The sequence below is a fragment of the Berghia stephanieae genome, chromosome 10 (assembly GCF_034508935.2).
Source record: "Berghia stephanieae isolate SIO BIC M18660-M18661 chromosome 10, UCSD_Bste_1.3, whole genome shotgun sequence".
Lineage (NCBI taxonomy): Eukaryota > Metazoa > Mollusca > Gastropoda > Nudibranchia > Aeolidiidae > Berghia > Berghia stephanieae.
In genome coordinates, this window is record NC_088369.1 from 35,046,438 (window position 1) to 35,064,195 (window position 17,758).

The window sequence follows — 17,758 nt, forward strand, 5'->3', positions numbered from 1 at the left end:
GGGTCGGGTAAACGCCCACAACTTCCTTAGTTTCGTTTTCAATTTTCATGTAGTATATTTTCATTTATCAATTATTAATTATTCTTTGACAACAACAACAACAACAAAGGCACAGACATGCCACTTTTAGTATTCGAGGATACCCATAAAGAACATTTGTCCTTTCTTTCGGATCTTAGCCCGGATGGTATGCAAATTAAAGTGGGTTTTTTTTTTGGATACTTTCTTTCTCACCTTCGCCTTCACTGATCCACTGTCTGATTATTATTATTACTACTGATACTGATCTAATTACACAATTCATTATTTATTAATTTTAAACCTCTTTTTCATATTCATCCCCGAGGCCGATGGTTAATCTTTCCTAGTCTATTCTATTCCAAAGAAGGACTTGAATAATGATCTAGGCGTCAGCTGCTGTAGTTAAGTCTAAGTAGTACAGCGTCGGAAATAATAACTCAATAATACAATATTAATAGCTTTATTGTCTCAAAATAGTGGCAATTTGTCATTTGGTTACAATTGCTATTACTAGGTAGTTTGATATTTTTCCAAAATTAAAAATAAATTTTAGTACTCAAATTTTACAATTGTAAAAAGCTCAAATCTGTGACTGGGAATTCCCCCACTGGATAGCCTCTCGGTAAGCCAACTGCTGATTCTTAAGAGACATCAGCATGGAGAAAATAGGGTTGGTCACTGGCGGCCAAAATTAACCATACTGCTCTGCCTTCAATTTTGACAAATGTTGATGGAATTTGGCATATAGACATAGATAGATTAATTATCTAGATGCCTTTTCTTTTCTTTTTTTTGCTCTCTCAACTTTCAAAAAGCAAAAAAACAACAACATTACAAACGTTTTAAGAATGTGCCTACGTTGATGCCAATCACGTCAAAAAAAAATAAAAGCTTGATCTCTGCTCTTTAAAACGCTGCAGCTATATTCAGACTCGAGTCTGAATAGTCTCCTGTTGTTATTCAGACTCAAATTCCAATGTGCATGGAATAGTCTCCCGTGTCTTTTAATTGATGTATGAAAACTTTAAATAATGGAATTGATTAAACTCATCGAAAAAAATCACACTGCCTTGAAGTAGTGCATTTGCATTGAAGCTAAATTATAATTAACTAGTTGTCAGATCAAATCACATTAAATGGAAGATTGCATTCAATGAGATCAGAGGCCCAATCACAAAGATTTTGTTGAATCTGACTTCCACTGTAATTGGTGATACATCAGTTTCGGTGTGTCTATGCATTATATGAGATATTTAGGGTTTATATGTGTATGATGATAGTTTTGTTTGAAATTGTGGTCACTCATTTTCTTTACATCTGTTATAATGTGACTTGCTTGCTATGTTAGATATTGATTTGAGAAAATGCAAAAGAAACTTGTATACAGCTATTGCAGTTACGACATCATTGAACTGCTACCACATTTCCAATACATGTGTAGTTGTCCAAATTTGGAAATATTACAAAAAATGATGTTGTAGCAAAACGAGTGATGGATTTCAGATCTGGATTCAGCACAACACATTAGTCTTAAACTCCTCTCGATATTTGTCCCAAAAAGATTTTTATTCTCATTGTAAACCGCAGTACAATATATGCATTTTTATGCAGCTATATGGTCTAGTGCTATGACACTCGCTTTTGGATCGGAAGGTCCTGTGTTTGAGCCTTGCTCAGCGCATAGTTGAGTCCTTAGAAAAGGCTCTTCTTTACTCACATTCTCTCACCGTATTCAGGTGTAAAATGAGTACCTGGCCGTTAACAGCGTTGTCTCTCTGTCCAAAAAAACTTGTAATATCGCCTTACAGGCGTCATGTCTTGTCCTACGTGTTAAATGTTGCAGTTAACAAGGGACTCCTTGTAAAGCGCTTTGAGCACGTTTAGTGGATATTGCGCTATCTATATAAAAGCATTTTTTTTTTCTTTAAATTTATAATTTTACACAACAACAATTTGATTTATGTGCTTAGCTTATTATCTAACACCTGGTGTTAATAATATATAATTTTTTTATTTTTGTCAGTTGTGCGAGAATTTGGGAGAATATGTCTAAATTTCATCAACAAAGGCACAAATCCAAAGATGTTCCAAAGTGCTGCACGTAAGTATTGTCCTAAATATTTCTCTACCGTCTATTTGGTTTCTAAAGTAATGTAATGTTTTTATTGTTCTTGTTAGCTGAAGAAAGGGTTTGAGACTGAAACAATGCGTGTTTGTTTTTTTTGTTTTTTTGGAAGCTGCTATTTATTCATTTTTGTTTATTACTTTGTAAGCATTATAAAGCATTTCCAAAAAATCTTGAATTACATAACTACAGGCTAGCTGATTTTCAAGCACCATGGAACCACCTTATAGATGAATAGAAATTGCTATAGCATTTGGAAACAGATTAAATGCTTTTCTCTTGTCATGATAGAGTAGTTTTGATAATGTCAAATTGAGAAATTAGGGAGCAGGCACTTGTGTTCGATAAAGATCTGAAATAGTGTGTATGAAATAGTGCCTGACAATGAAGAAAGAAAAATACAAATACAAGAAAGAAAAACCATCCCAAAAAATCAGTCTTCCTTGACTGGGTATCGAAACTTCGACCTCCTGATTACAATGTCTAGCACTGTTTCATAATTCTTTTTCAGATCTTTATCAGTAGTTTTTGATATTTCCATGTATAGTTTTTACTTGTTTTTACTACTATCTCTTTATGGAGAATTGTGTTCTGTTGTTGTTCATGAGTCTTTTTTTATTTTTATATTTTTTTGTGTGCAGCGATGTGGTATAGTGGTATAACGCTTGCTTTTGGATCAGAAAGTCCTGGGTTCGAGCCTCAGTCGGTGCATAGTTGAGTCCTTGGAAAAGACTCTTTACTCACATTTTCTCACCATAATCAGGTGTAAAATGAGTACCTGGCTGTTAACAGCTTGTCTCTGTCCGAAAAAGAAATTGTCATATCGCCTAACATGCATCATATCTCGTTCTACATGTTAAGTGTTGCTGTTGGTTAGGGATCCCTTGTAAAGCTCTTTGAGCACATTTAGTGGATATTGCGCTATATAAACGCTTGAGTTTTTTTATTTTTTTTTTTTAGAAAAACTTGGTGTGCCAGCCGATTCTGTACAACATGGAGTTGAAGGTCTCATGTTTCTTCTAACAGAGAGTTCCAAACTTGTGGTGAGTTTCTCCATTTCTTTTTACCTAATAATAAGCAGAGTTATATAATGTCTGAAAGAGTCGAAATAAAATATTTATGCGTGTTGAATAAATAATGTTTTGAATTGATATCATTAAAATTTGCCTTACACTTTACATCATTTATGTTACTATATTAAAAAAAAAACTAAAAATAAAACCCAAATCCCTTTATTCAACATCAGTGAAGTTTGTTTTTTTCCATTTGGATCTATCTCAATGGAAAACTGTGATAAGCCCAGGTGTCAGCAGTGCTGCAAAGTTAGCAATAGAGGCTAAGGTTCTTGCTCGTGGAAAAAAATGCAATGCCAATTGTGAGGCTCAAACCTACGTCCCCAGGATTGAGATGCATTTTCACCTTGTGACCCAATGTTGCGCTATGAAAGCAAAATAGCAGATGTATACCATTTATGAAAAGATATTAAATATTATACATTAATATATGTATATTATATATTAAATTCTTCTTCTTCTTCTTCTTCTTCTTCTTCTTCTTCTTCTTCTTCTTCTTCTTCTTCTTCTTCTTCTTCTTCTTCTTCTTCTTCTTCTTCTTCTTCTCTTCTCCTTCTTATATTATTATTATTATTATTATTATTATTATTATTATTATTATTATTATTATTATCATCTTCGTCGTCATCATCATCATCATCATCAATCCCATAAAAACCACACAGAAAATTTACATGGAGTTAACACGGTCTCAAATTAATCCCTATCCCATCATCAGTTAAACGACATCGACTTCCAAGACTCCCTGCTGACTCTAGGCTACTCCGAAGAAACGAGACAGGTTCTGTTTGAAATCTATCAGACACACCGGAAAGAAATCCGCCAAATCATGGGTGGAATGGCCATGGAATCACCTCACTATCACAATCTACACTGGAGACTTGATGTACAGGTAACGAAGAAAGCTTCAATTTTGAAATGAAATTTGGAATTATAGGCGCTAGATCTTATTCTGGTCTATTTTTTCTGAAAGATGATGTGTTTATAGACAATTTTTATTTTTTTAAATTTTAAAAATTGAGCTTTTATATAGTGCAATATCCACTAAATGTGCTCAAAGCGCTTTACAAAGGGGCCCTGACCAACAGCAACACATAACATGTAGAACGAGACATGACGCATGCTGCTAATCGCCAGGTACTCATTTTACACCTGAGTACAGTGAGAGAATGTGAGTAAAGAGCCTTTTCCAAGGACTCGACTATGCGCCGAGCGAGGCTCGAACCCAGGACCTCCCGATCCGAAAACGAGTGATATACCACTAGACCACATAGCCACACGAGAAATCATATCACGTTTGTTGGTATGTGAGTCTAATGCTCCACCAACTGACTAGAGTTTTGCAGCCGGGTGGGGTTCTTGGCCTCCCGTAGTGGGCGGGGAGGCACTTGCTTTGTCTTATATCCCCCTGTATCTGTTTTACAATTGCTCTCTGTCTTTGTCTTGGAATGAGATTACTTAGTTTTGTCCTGACCCTGGCCGGATTCCTTAGATGGGAGGGAAATAGTAAATTTGTATAGTTATAGTTTTGGGAGATGATATTTTTTTCTTTGTAAATCATCTCTCTTATGTACTGTTGTTTTATATTTTAACATATGATTTGTAAACATTTGAGTGTATTCCTCTTAGTGGGATCTTGTGCTGGTTTCTGGGTGAAATATTTAGGTAATCTCAAACTAAGTACACTGATAGTATGGTCTTGGAATCTACATCTGTTCCCTATTTGAACCATTTCCCCTATTTCTTACTTATTCCTCAAGTACTTTTGATTGTACATTTAGAATGTTTTTACCATCCAATTTTTTTCCTTTTTACTGGCACTGATATGACTTAAATGTGTTGCAAGCCCCGTAAAACCCTTAAAAACAAACAACCAAAACAGAGTCTTCCATCGACATACAGCACAGGGAATCAGAGATTATCTTGGTATTGGATGGGTTATAGTAATACTTGCTTGATATCCTTTGGATAAGATGCCAGTCTATCCTAAAATGCTTTCCACTAGACCCAGTTACTCAATCACTGTTTGTGTGGCTATGTGGTCTTTGGATCAGAAGGTCTTGGGTTTGAGTCTCACACTGAGCAACGCATAGTGGATTCCTTGGAAAAAGCTCTTAACTCACATTCTCTCACTGTACTTAAGTGTAAAATGAACTCCTTGCTGTTGATAGCGTTGCCTTTGTTGGAAAAAAAAAAATGTAATATTGCCTTACAGGGGTCATGTCTCGTCCTACATGTTAAATGTTGCTGCTGGCTAGTGAGCCCTTGTAAATAGCTTTGAGCATGTTTAGTGGATATTGTTCTATATTAATGCTCAAGTGTGGTGGACAGAGACAGGGGCAGGAAACCCTTTTCACTGAATCCAAGACAATTTCCAGATCCCTTGCTTATGAGTTGAGCGTTCTACTATTTAAGCTATCAGGAGACCCGATGGAATCGAAGAAGAGTAAAAATGGATGCCTTTGTAAAGGAGAGTTAGTATGATCTAAATGATTTTGACAACTGGGAAATTATTTTTTTATATGAAAAGAATTTTTTTAAAACATATCCAGTTGTGTAAATCAAAATTTCAGGGTCATAAAGCTTGTGGAGTCGGAGTTTATCTTCGATGCTCTGCTGAGCTACTGAGGCCCCTGAATTTTTAAATGTTTTTCCTTTTTTTTGAAAAATTAGTTCACAAATGAGCAAAACTGATTTTTTAACTCTACATTTCAGCTTGCCAGCAGGTCATTACGACACCAAGTGACTCCAAAAGTGTTACTGAAATTCGATCTTAAAGATGGGGAAGAAAAAACATCAACAATGCTGGAGACGGATCCTGTTAATTTGGCTCATATGGCAAAGGTTTTAGACGAGGCCCTCAATGAAATGAAATCAGGATATTGTAGGAGGATTGTTCGAAATATTAAATGAATTTTATACATTCTTTAAAGTGTTTCACCATCTCAAACTAAGGGTAATATGTTGGGGTTATTAAGGAGTTGAAAATTGAATTTATAATCCTAAATATGAAACTTAGATTAAGTTTATATGTTAAATTATGGATAAAGGGTAGAATAAATTTTTTTATATGTGCTAAAAGATTTAATTTAATTCTGGATGGTTTTGACTTTAAATTCATTTTTTTATCTTCTTGATCTCCCTGACATCCAAGTTCGAAGTAGGGCTTGCGTACTGATTGACTGAGCATTGGGGTGAGGAATAGCCTCTGGTCATCAAGTTAATCGGTTGACTGTTGTCATGAGATAAACACAGTTCTCTGATGGAGGAAGCGGGTCAACAAGATCTACAGGGATATTGCTAAAGCATCTGTTTGGGGGATCAAATGATGTCAAATGTCCTTTCGTGCTGAAGCATCTGTCTGGGAACAGTTGAGCGAGCTCGGTCCCTGTTGCCAAACTAGATGCATCTACAGAAAGTCGAGTTGGTCCATCAGTGCTGGGATGGTGAAGCATCACTGCAGAGGCAAGCATGAGTTTTGAAAGGCAACCTGATGCCTGTCTGTCCAAAGTAGCTTTTTTTAAAACAGACTATGGGTGACGTCCTATCAAGGGACGCTACTCTTCCGCTCATATCATTCCCTATTCTTGTGATGATAACCTGATAATGTAGATGCTAAAAATGAAAGTTATAGTCAACGATATAAAAGATGATTTTATTTTATTATTTTTTTCAAGGGCAGGAGATAATGTGACAGAATTCAAAGCATCACCTTTCTAGACCCTTTCTTATGTGAACGAAACACTTAGTCATCGCGACTGTTTAGTTCTGCATTAATCATGTCAAAGTCAAAGGTGGCAGTCAAATGTGAGCATTTTTTTCTGAATTAGAAAATATTTATTTTCTTTTGTAAATTGTCTGCGTGTTTGTGTATATGTGTTTGTGTGTGTGTTTATGTGTGTGTGTGTGAGAGAGAGAGAAAGAGAGAGAGAGAGAGAGTATATAATATACGTGATATGATGGGTCTACTGCAATTACTGGTAATAATCAAATTATTTGTAAACATGTATGACATATCTTTTTGTGATTCCAAATTAAAATTTATTATTCATATTGTGGCATAAATTGTTTTCCAGATATTCATGTGTTTGTTTTACTATGTATTAATTTTCTGTTTTCCTTTGCAAATAGGCACTTGAGTTTAACTTTGGGAAGGGAGGCACGTACTTTGTCTTTTATCCTCCTCTATCTGTTTTCCAAATTGCTTCTGTCTTTGTCTTGGAATGAGATTACTTGATTTTTTTTTTTGTCCTGGCCCTGGCCGGTATCCTTGGCTAGGAGAGAAACAGTCAAAAGTTTAGGTATTGTTTTGGGAGATGATATTTTTTCCTTGTTAATCATCTATGTGTATTTATTTTTTGTTTTGAACATCATGATTTGGAAAAAATGAATATATTCAGTGGAGACCTGTGCTTGTGTCTAGATGGGACATTTATGTGATCTCAAACTAAGTACACTGATAATTTGCTCTTGGAATCTCGATCTGTACACTCTTTGAACAATTCCGCTTTGTCTTACTTAATTTCCTGAACTTTTGATTGTATATCTATGTTTTTTGGACATTTCCAATGTCTTCATTTTTACTGGTGCTGAACTGACCAAAACGTGTCAAAAGCGCCATAAATGAACCTTTGCCATAGATCACCTTTTAAAATATTCATTTTCACCCAATAAAGATAATTGGCAATCATACAGGTTAAATGATAAAGAGAAGTAGTTCGGCTTTTTGTGGTTTGTGATACCAAACTGTTCCAACTTCCAACAGAAAGCTCGATTAAAGGAAAATAACTTGGTTGTAATTGAAACTATTATCTTTGTATGAGTAACATCCCTTTATTTATTTATTTTTCTCTTATTTTCATTCACCTTGCCCTCGATCTCTCAGCCGATGTTGGGTTTTACACAGGGCATTCACACCCTGTGTGTTAGCCTTGGTTTTACATAATGTATTTACTATGACTGGCATAGACGAGACAGATCAACAACCTAAGAAAAATTCATGATGTGGGAATTGGAGGATGGGTAGGTTGGGAATATTAATTAGAATATTTCATGTTGTGTTTTTCATAAACAGGTTATCTTACGGAGGAATACGAGACGCTGCAAGTTCCAAATCCATATTTTGAGTTTGTGCCTAGGACTTCTTATGTCACTGGTTTGTGCCCATCCCAGTATCCTCCTTCTCCTCCTCATCTTCTTTCATCTCCTCCTCTTCTCGTAGCGGTCATGCGCCTTTTACGGAGGAATGCAAGACGCTGCAAATTCCCAAATCCATATTTGGAGTTTGTGCTCATCCCAGTCTCATCCTTCTCCTCGTCCTCTGCTTCCTCTTACTCTTCTTCGTATTTATTCTTCATCATCTTTCTCCTCCTCCTCCTCCGCCTCATATCTTAGTGGTCATATGCCTCAAGACGCTTCTTCTTTTTCTTCTTCTTCTTCTTCTTCTTCTTCTTCTTCTTCTTCTTCTTCTTCTTCTTCTTCTTCTTCTTCTAGTGCGGCTATGTGTTGTGGTATGACACTCGCTTTCGGATCGGAAGGTCCTGATTTCAAGCCTCGCTCAGCGCAAAGTTGAGTCCTTGGAAAAGGTTCTTAACTCACATTCTCTCACCGTTCTCATGTGTAAAATGAGTACCTGGCGGTTAACAACTATGTGTCTGTCGAAAAAAAAATTTGTAATATCGACTAACGTCAATTCTCGGTCAATATGTTACGTATTACTGTTGGTCAGGACCATTTAATTATACATTTAACTGTTTCCCTCCCAGCCAGGGTATCCGATCCGGGCCAGGACAAAACCAAGTAATCTCATTCCAAGACAAAGGCAGAAAGCGTGTTGGAAAACAGATAAAGGGAGAAAGAAGACACCGTAAACGCCTCCCTGCCTACAACGAGAGATCAGGAGTCCCACTGTAATATGAACCAAAGATCACAAGGGTGTGTTTTGTTTGTTTTGTTTTTAAAGGTTTTACAGCACATGCAACACATTTAGGTTATATCAGCGCCTGTAAAAAGGAAGAAAATGGGATAGTAAAAAGTTCTAGAATTACAATCAAAGCACCCAAGAAAAAGTAAGACAAAGGGGAACTGGGAATTGTTTTTGTTTTGTTTTTGTTTTTAAGGGTTTTACGGCGCTTGCAACACATTTAGGTTATATCAGCGCCTGTAAAAAGGACGAGAATAGAATACTAAAAAGTTCTAGAATTACAATTAAAGAACCCAAGAAAAAGTAAGACAAAGGGGAACTGAGAGCAAATAGGGATCAGATGTAGATTCCAAGAGCATACCACCAATGTACTTAGTTTGAAATCACCTACAAGTCTCATCCAGACACAAGCACAAAATCCAACAAAGAGGAATACATTCAAATGCTTACATTATACATTCAAAATAACATAATATAATAATACATAACATAGAAATTATTTACACGGAAAAAAAATATCATCTGCCAAAACAATAACTATGCATTTGACTGTTTACCAGGGCCAGGACAAAACCAAGTAATCTCATTCCAAGACAAAGACAGAAAGCATTTTGGAAAACAAATATAAGGGGATAAAAGACACAGTCGTGTACCTTTGTTGGCTTCGTTTATGACTTTGTAGGCCACTAACTTGCCTTTAACAAGTTGAAGGACATAGCTAACTATTGACCAATCAGAATCAATTAAATCTTAACTTCATTTCTAAATATATAGAAAGGTTAACAACTCCATTCATAAACGGGATTGATCTTGTCCACAGACTACTATGAGCAGATCAGGCAATAGACACTTTTTAGTGGCTAATCGCCGCCATCGTATTTAAGATGTCAGCAGTTATCGGATGAATCGAGAATAGAGAGAGACTGACGATATACAGGGTTTCCAGAAAACTGGCAGCGTAAAATTATATGAGAAAACAGTAAACATTGGCATTTCGGGGACAGAACAGACGCGTTGTTAGCAAAAATTACATAAAAATTAATAAACAAAATGCTGTGAGGGTGGAATGAAAGTGTGAACTTCATGGTCGATCAACTTGGTCAACAATCCATTCAACTATCAATCTATTATATTTCTTTTACTACTACTACTACTACTACTACTACTACTACTACTACTACTACTACTACTACTACTACTACTACTACTACTACTACTATTACTACAACTTCTACTATCACTACTTCTATTACTACCATTACTATGACGACAACTACTACGATGAAAGAGAGAGAGGCTGATGAGAGAGAGAGAGAGGGAGAGAGAGAGAAAGAGAGAGAGAGAGAGAGAGAAAGAGAGAGAGAGAGAGAGAGAGAGAGAGAGAGAGAGAGAGAGAGAGAGAGAGAGAGAGGAGAGAGAGAGAGAGAGGGGAAAGAGAAGGGGGGGGGGGTGTTCTTCTCTTGCACCATACATGACATAGACTTGTCTACGTTGTTAGATCAAAGGGACGGATGCCGCAATTTCGCATGTCCTTCACATTTCACACCTAGTATCTACTAATACTAGGTATGTGTCAACATCTGTTAGAGGGACTGGTCAGCAAGTTCAAAGAGGTGAGTTTCATTATTTGTGTCTTCTCATTAATGTGTGGAATGTCGGGTGATAGTTATGTAACATCAAACAGAAATGTTGATCGTCTCCACAAAATTCATCAAGAATCAAAGTAGGAGGAGCTTATTTTATCTACCGTTATTACGCCGATTCCCGATTGCTGGACAATACGACTTGTCATTTTAATCAGCTAATTGGGAGGGGCATAGAAATTATGGTCAATTTTAATTGGTTAATTGAAGAGTGTGTGAAGAGAGAGGGTATTTGTCAAGGGTGGGGTGGGGGGAGGGGTGGGATTAAAATGCTTTTATCGTGATAAATCTAACTACTACTACATTACTACTACTACTACTACTACTACTACTACTACTACTACTACTACTACTACTACTACTACTACTACTACTACTACTACTATTATTATTATTATTATTATTATTATTATTATTATTATTATTATTATTACAACTATTGCTGTTGTGCGCCTATGTGGTCTTGTGGTATGACCGGAGCTCCAGGGTTCGAGTCTCAATCTGAGCAGCGTATAGTTGAGTGCTTGGAAAAGGCTCTCTTTATTCACAGTCTCTCACAATTCTCAGGCGTTAAATAAATAGGTACCTTGGCGGAAAACGTGTAATAACGCCTAAAAGGCATCATGTCTCCTCCTACATGTTGAGTGTTGCTCTTGGGTATGGGCCAGTTTGTACATCGCTTTGAGTACGTTTAGTAGATATTACACTATATAAATGTTTGAGTTTTATGTTACAGAAGTAGAAATATTGGTTGTAGAGTAATAGTAGTAATGGTGCGGCTATGTGGTCTTGTGGAATGACACTCGCTTTCGGATCCTGGGTTCGAGCCTCAAGCTCGGCGCATAGTTGAGTCCTTGGAAAAGGCCCTTTACTCATATTCTCTCACGTACTCAGGTGTAAAATGAGAACCTGGCCGTTAACAGCGGTGTCTTTGTCCGAAAAATTGTAATGTCGCCTAACAGGCGGCATGTCCCGTCCTATGTGTTAAATGTTGCTGTTGACCAGGGACCTCTTGTAAAGCGCTTTGATCACATTTAGTGGATATTGCGCTATATAAAGCTCAATTAATGGTAGTTGTAGAAATAGTAGTAGTAGTTTTATAGTATCCATCAATGCCTATCGCCAGTTATTTATTCACACTGACGACGGTTGGGGTTAATTTGTTCACACGCGTTATAAAAAGACACTACCCTTTGTGAGTTCCCAATCATTATCACTCACTTAATACTGCTCTGATTGAGAGAGAGAGAGAGAGAGAGAGAGAGAGAGAGAGAGAGAGAGAGAGAGAGAGGGATTGTGATACTCATTGTACATATATAATGACCTAACTACGTGTTGGCATGGTACTGTCATTGTTTGAAATCAACGGGTCCTAAATGTTGAAAGGAATTCCCACGTTCTCCTCACTTTTAATCCATTCCTCCTAATAACACCATTATGTCATAAACATGTACGTATGAAATGAACAAGGAAGTCCGAACAGCAGGTTCAAAGAGGCGAGTCCTACTCATTGAGTCTCCTTATTAATATGCGTAGAGTCGTAAAAGAATTGTGTGAACCGCTGTCGTTCCAGGGATGGTAAATTTAATTGGGCACATGTCATAAATAACCAGCGTGGGAGGGGCTTAGATAGACAGATAGATAGATAGATAAACAAGTCTCTCTCTCTCTCTCTCTCTCTCTCTCTCTCTCCCTCTCTCTCTCTCTCTCTCTTTTGTCTATTTGTCGATGTGTGTTTGATTTCTATTGCTACCCTTGTTATTATTATAAACCCGTCAATGGAGCCAAGTCTGAAATGTACAAGTAAAAGTGTAGTTTAATATGTCTAATTTGGTTTATCATCTTAAACCTGGCCTTTTTTTTCTATTTTCCGTCCACAAATCAAAGTTAATCGAGCTCAGTCAAAGTCATTCAAATAGAGATAAAATCGCACAGCGTCCCTGGTTGCATAAAAAAGAAAATGGCGACGCTCGACCTCTCACCCGCCACTTTTGATGACGTTTTCGTACCTATTGTCGCATCTAGTCCTGTGTTATCTATGATCTTGTCCTCAATGATGGACTTGCGCGATCGCTGTCAAACCCGACTCGTCCTCGGACTTCGGACCGTCACCGGTCGCTCCGCTCAACTGACTCAGTTATGCTCGTCCTCATAAATGGACATGCGCGCTACTACTAGGGTAGAATCATAGATATACATCTGTAGTACAAGGTGTATATCTATGGGTAGAATCGGGTAAGTTCGCCATGGGGAAATTCGCCGCGACCCTCCACCCCCAAGAAATAATGCTTGGTGAACATTTACCCTTACACCCCTCACGTTGGAATAGTCCGTATTCAAAAGACAAGATGTGAATGTACGTATTGCTTCAGTTTGAAGGAAGCAAATGAGAAATCTTTAAGAGTTATAGCACTTCAAAATGACATGTAGTAATCAAGATGTTGTGACATCCTTGACTTTTTGATTGTAACGGCAACCCTCCACTAACGTTCCCCTAGTTTGTGCAGTTGAATGTGAAGGCCCTGGTCACAAAATCAATGTTGTATTGACTTTGTGGTCATCCATATCCACTTTATTTTCATTATCAGTGTATATTATCATCAGAAAAATATTTCTAAAAATTGTAATACAATATTTCAAAAATCTATAATTTTGGGTAAATTCACCGGTACTCTCGGGTAAATTCGCCGCACATCTCTATCATCATAATATAATTATTCCAAAGACGATTTTAGTGTGCAATAGACGCTGTGAGTTAGCACTAAAATATAACTAAGTTAAGAAAAGTAAATAATAAATATGTAAGTGGGTTTAATAACCACAAATCAGTCGACTCGAGTATGGATGGGCAGCAGGCTATGAACTTGTGATTGGCATTGTAATGTATCCACAGGAAGGCACTTTACATACATCATTACACTCGATTCAAGTGCTAATAAATATGTGTTAATATGCAGTATTGGATAATGTAGAGAGATTTGAGGACAAGAAGAGTTTAAGAAATGGAAATTGTTCCTCATATTGTCTTGTAGGGAGAAAAACTAAGTACAAAATCTCGCGGCGAAGTTACCCGCCAGTGGCGGCGAAGTTCCCCGACGTGCGGCGAATGTACCCGACAACAGTGGCAGTTTTAAAAGGACTTTTGTGAATAAAATACAATATAAATCTACGTTAACACTTCACAAAAAAATAATTGACTGGCCAGGTAAACTTATTGTCAGTGTTTGGGTTGCCCAATTGGCAAATTGGCCTCCCACGGCAGGCCAGAAGTAGGGGAGGGCATCCGAGTCACCAAAAGGTCAACGATGCTTTAGGTTTTGAGAAGTCAGGTCATCGACGACTGAGAACTTCCCGACCTCCACTTAGTTCTCGATGCTTTTCTCGTCTCGAGAATCTTGGTCGTCGATGCTTCTCGTATTGAGTCCCGAGTCCCGAGTCTCGAGACTATACTGCGCGAGCGACGCACGCGTTACTAACAATGTGTACTATCTGCATTGTTCACCCCTCTCTCGTCGGCGATGATTCCAGCGAAGCTCGAGACTTTTTTGTGTCTCGATGCTTTTTTGAGTCTCGAGACTCAAAAAAGTCTCGAGCATCGCTCTAGTCATCGGTGCTTTCATTCAATACCTAGTCATTGGTATTGGGTATTGACGTTATATCATATTTTAAACAGCTAACAAAACACAAACGTCGTAAATAGATCAAAATGGTTATAGGTATCAATGTTTTATTATTATACAAAGTGAATTTATTTAATGTATTTTAAGTTTTAATACAAAAAATCCATCCAAAGCTCAGTTGAAGTGCACTTCTCGGGAATTCCCGACTTTTCCTTGGTCATCGAGTTCGGGAAGTTTTGAGTGTTGGTGGCCGATGACTTGAGGTATCATCGAGACTTCCGCTCGACACTAGCCAGAAGTGAGACAGTGAAAAAACGGCGAAATTACCCGATTTTACCCTACCTACTTGACTAAAATAGAAGTAACGAAAATAAACATTGACTTTTGAGTGAAGCCAGACTTTTTGGGTGAAATATAAAGCAAGAGTTGGCAATTGGATTTCACAGCGTGAGTTATTAGAAATTGAGTTTGTAAGATAAAGTATGGTAGATAGTAATACCTATAGTCAATCCAGCAAATTTGACGTATGATAATGCATTTATTGTGATCTTTTTAATCTTATGTGTCCAGCGCCGGGGTGCATCAGTATCGGTGTATCATTCCATTTCAGTTCCTTGTCAGGTCCTAAAGGGCCGTTGGTTCCTTGATCACTTCCAGTCTGATGGGAGGGCTAAACCAAACTGAAAATATAATCTGACAAAAGTCGTGGAGGTCGACTGGAGCTTCTGCGATTGAAATTTAAACTGAAACTGATTATTGTTCAACCAACGATCAATCACTATCACAATCACACGCTTACTGAAAGAATGCTGTTTTGTGACGTGTTGCTGTTACTGTTACATCTTGATTTAACTTATTAATATTTATAACCTTTCGTTTTGTTGTCGTCAGTGAACATAAAAAGTTCTTTGTGGCTTTGGAATGCCATTGATATTATATGGTTTGTGCAATCCTTCGAAAATTCTCAGACTCAGACTCAGAGAGAAGAATGAAAAAAAAGCAAGATTTACAGAGAAACAATGCTTAACCCATTGCGGCCCAAATCGCCCGTAATCAGTAATCGCCCGCTCAAAAAACATCTCAAACAGTTCAAACCGCCCGATATCGTCCGCCATGTACCTAGCATCTTGAACCCGTAAACTAAAAACGTGTGTAGAACCACTTCTTTTTATTTAGAAAACGAAAGTAGAGAAAGAGTGAAAGTGAAACTAAATATTTCCTGATTGTTTTTATCTCAATTTGTTTGTCTGCCGTGATTTTTTTGAAGTTTGTCGACCAAATCGGTTGTGGTAACGTCCTTTTTTATTTTTATTTTTTGCTGGAATGGCGTTTGAATTCCTCAATTCTCGGGCGTGATCAATGTTTTTTATTGGATAGTGACGATGATAGTGCTCATTCAGACACGGAATCAGACATTGAGGTTGAGTTGGATGCGTATTTTGATGACATTGACAATGGGTTTCATGTGTTTTAATATTATTACATTTTTTTCAACTTTAACATTTTTTTTTCAAATCAAAATATAAATCAATAGTCCAAAACAATACATCAAATTAAAGGACATTCATTCTTCTTTCCAAAACAGCTTTTATTTTGTTTCTAGCATGCCTCACATTCTTGCAATGAATTTTTTAATGAAGTGTACTATGCAATTTGGAAGAGTTATCTCCCCTCGCATGGTCTACAAGAGACATTTTTTCAGATTATGCCCCACCAGCAATGGGTTAAGTTTTAGGTTTTGATTATAATTTTAAAATGCTAAAGTCCATAGAGATGGTTTCCTTAATCCTTAAAGATTTCTTACTTAATTAATCAATCTGCATGGAGCCATGGGGCGTTACGTAAGGCATGTACAACTGGAATTTATCCTGACTTAATGAGTGCTATCTCCATTCATGTTTTCGTCCAACCTTGTCATCGATCACATGATTTGTTGCTGTCCAACGATTGGTCATCTCTCAATAAATGTAAACACGCTGCTGTGTTTATGAAAATTGTAAATATACCCATGTGTCGAGCTGAGTGAAATGACCAATTGTGTGTTGGATATTTCTCAAACTGTGAACTTTTCACTATGTAGGTCATTCTGAGCACGTTTTCCAATGTGACCAATGACCTTGAGCACATGGAAAAGTAATATAGATCGCTCCCATTACGCCCTAACAACTTCTTGCTTTCCTTTGGGTACGATGCTTGTCAGTTGTTAGGCACTTTATGCCAGGTCTAAAGACAGCTAACCTATCACTGATGGGTGGACATATGGGTCAGATAAAACCTGGTCTTACAAATTGAGCTAATGCACTGTAGTGATGATAATATGCCTTTTTGTGTTGTTTGTTTGTGTTTACTATCTCGATCGAGGTTGTTGTGAGTTGTTCTCAGTTGTCACAGTGTTCCGTTTTCGTGAATTGTGACGTCATGTCCTTTGTCAGCCTATATAAGCGACAGTCACTGTTTTCTCCCTCTCTTTTGCATATAGATAATATGCACTTGGCTAAGAAGCTCATAACATTGCCATCTGGAAGTATAACTGTGTGTATCCATGAATGTTTATAGTTGGGTTAATACAGTTCAGTGAACATTGCTCATGAACGCGGATGGCAAAAAACAATAACAAAGACCTGAGTGACGTCATCTTCGAACTATCTATTGGAATCTATATTAACTTTCCATATGCTCGAGGTCATTGGTCACATTACAAAATGTACTCAAAATGACCCACATAGTGAAAAGTGTTCACAGCTTTTAAAATCTCTAACATCACGATTGGTCATTTTATTAAGCTTGACACATGGGTATGTTTAAAACTTTTGTAAACAAAGCAGCGTGTTTACATTTGTTAAGAAATATCCAATAGTTGGACAGCAACAAATCATGTGATTGATGACCTGGTTGGACGAAAACATGAATATAGATCGCTCCCATTCTATTAGAAGTATCATTTCGTTTACAAAATCATCCTAAACCTAGGTATGTGTACTTAGTAAATCGCGTAATTACCCACTTCAGTGTTGACTACCCACTCAAGTGGAGATACATGCCTTGTGCATATTATTTATTTATTTCATTTCTCATCGTGAATGAGATGTAAAAATCTATTCTGGTCTGCTGCCATTATTGGGTTCCATTCTCTAGGCATTGTTGCCAGCGTTCCCGACACTTTGTGCATGGACGTGATGTTTTACATCCACTTTCTCAACGTTCTTGCTTCTACCCCACACTGGAGCAAAATAGTCCGCGGTGGAATAGTATAGTGTCACAGCAAACGTCCTCAGGAGTGCTTAACCAGCACCCCAAGTTGATCCTGCCAGCTTTCTCAGAAGACTTGCATTTCTCTAACTTTCGGGCACCTC

The 17,758-nt window shown here is 37.3% G+C and overlaps 2 protein-coding genes across 2 annotated transcripts in view; both read left to right on the forward strand.

Moving 5' to 3' along the window:
• LOC144981041 (COMM domain-containing protein 2-like) lies at positions 1-7,286 on the forward strand. The gene is made up of 5 exons (XM_078929129.1): positions 1-187; positions 2,045-2,122; positions 3,107-3,189; positions 3,938-4,111; positions 5,935-7,286. Exons 1-5 carry the CDS (start codon positions 118-120, stop codon positions 6,130-6,132), a joined length of 603 nt encoding a protein of 200 aa, XP_078785255.1. The 5' UTR covers positions 1-117; the 3' UTR covers positions 6,133-7,286.
• Positions 6,999-17,758, forward strand: part of LOC144980651 (caspase-3-like) — a 25,801-nt gene continuing 15,041 nt past the window's right edge. The window contains exons 1-3 of the mRNA XM_078928330.1: positions 6,999-7,026; positions 8,294-8,374; positions 17,541-17,645. Coding sequence (XP_078784456.1) covers positions 6,999-7,026; positions 8,294-8,374; positions 17,541-17,645 — 214 coding nt within the window. The remainder of the gene's footprint in view (positions 7,027-8,293; positions 8,375-17,540; positions 17,646-17,758) is intronic.

Excerpts from the sequence above, each read along its gene's own strand:
- LOC144981041 (XM_078929129.1), top strand. The coding sequence starts at position 118 with ATGCCACTTTTAGTATTCGAGGATACCCATAAAGAACATTTGTCCTTT. Across the intron at positions 2,123-3,106 it reads GATGTTCCAAAGTGCTGCAC|AAAAACTTGGTGTGCCAGCC; the intron begins GTAAGTATTGTC and ends TTTTTTTTTTAG. Across the intron at positions 3,190-3,937 it reads CAGAGAGTTCCAAACTTGTG|TTAAACGACATCGACTTCCA; the intron begins GTGAGTTTCTCC and ends TCCCATCATCAG.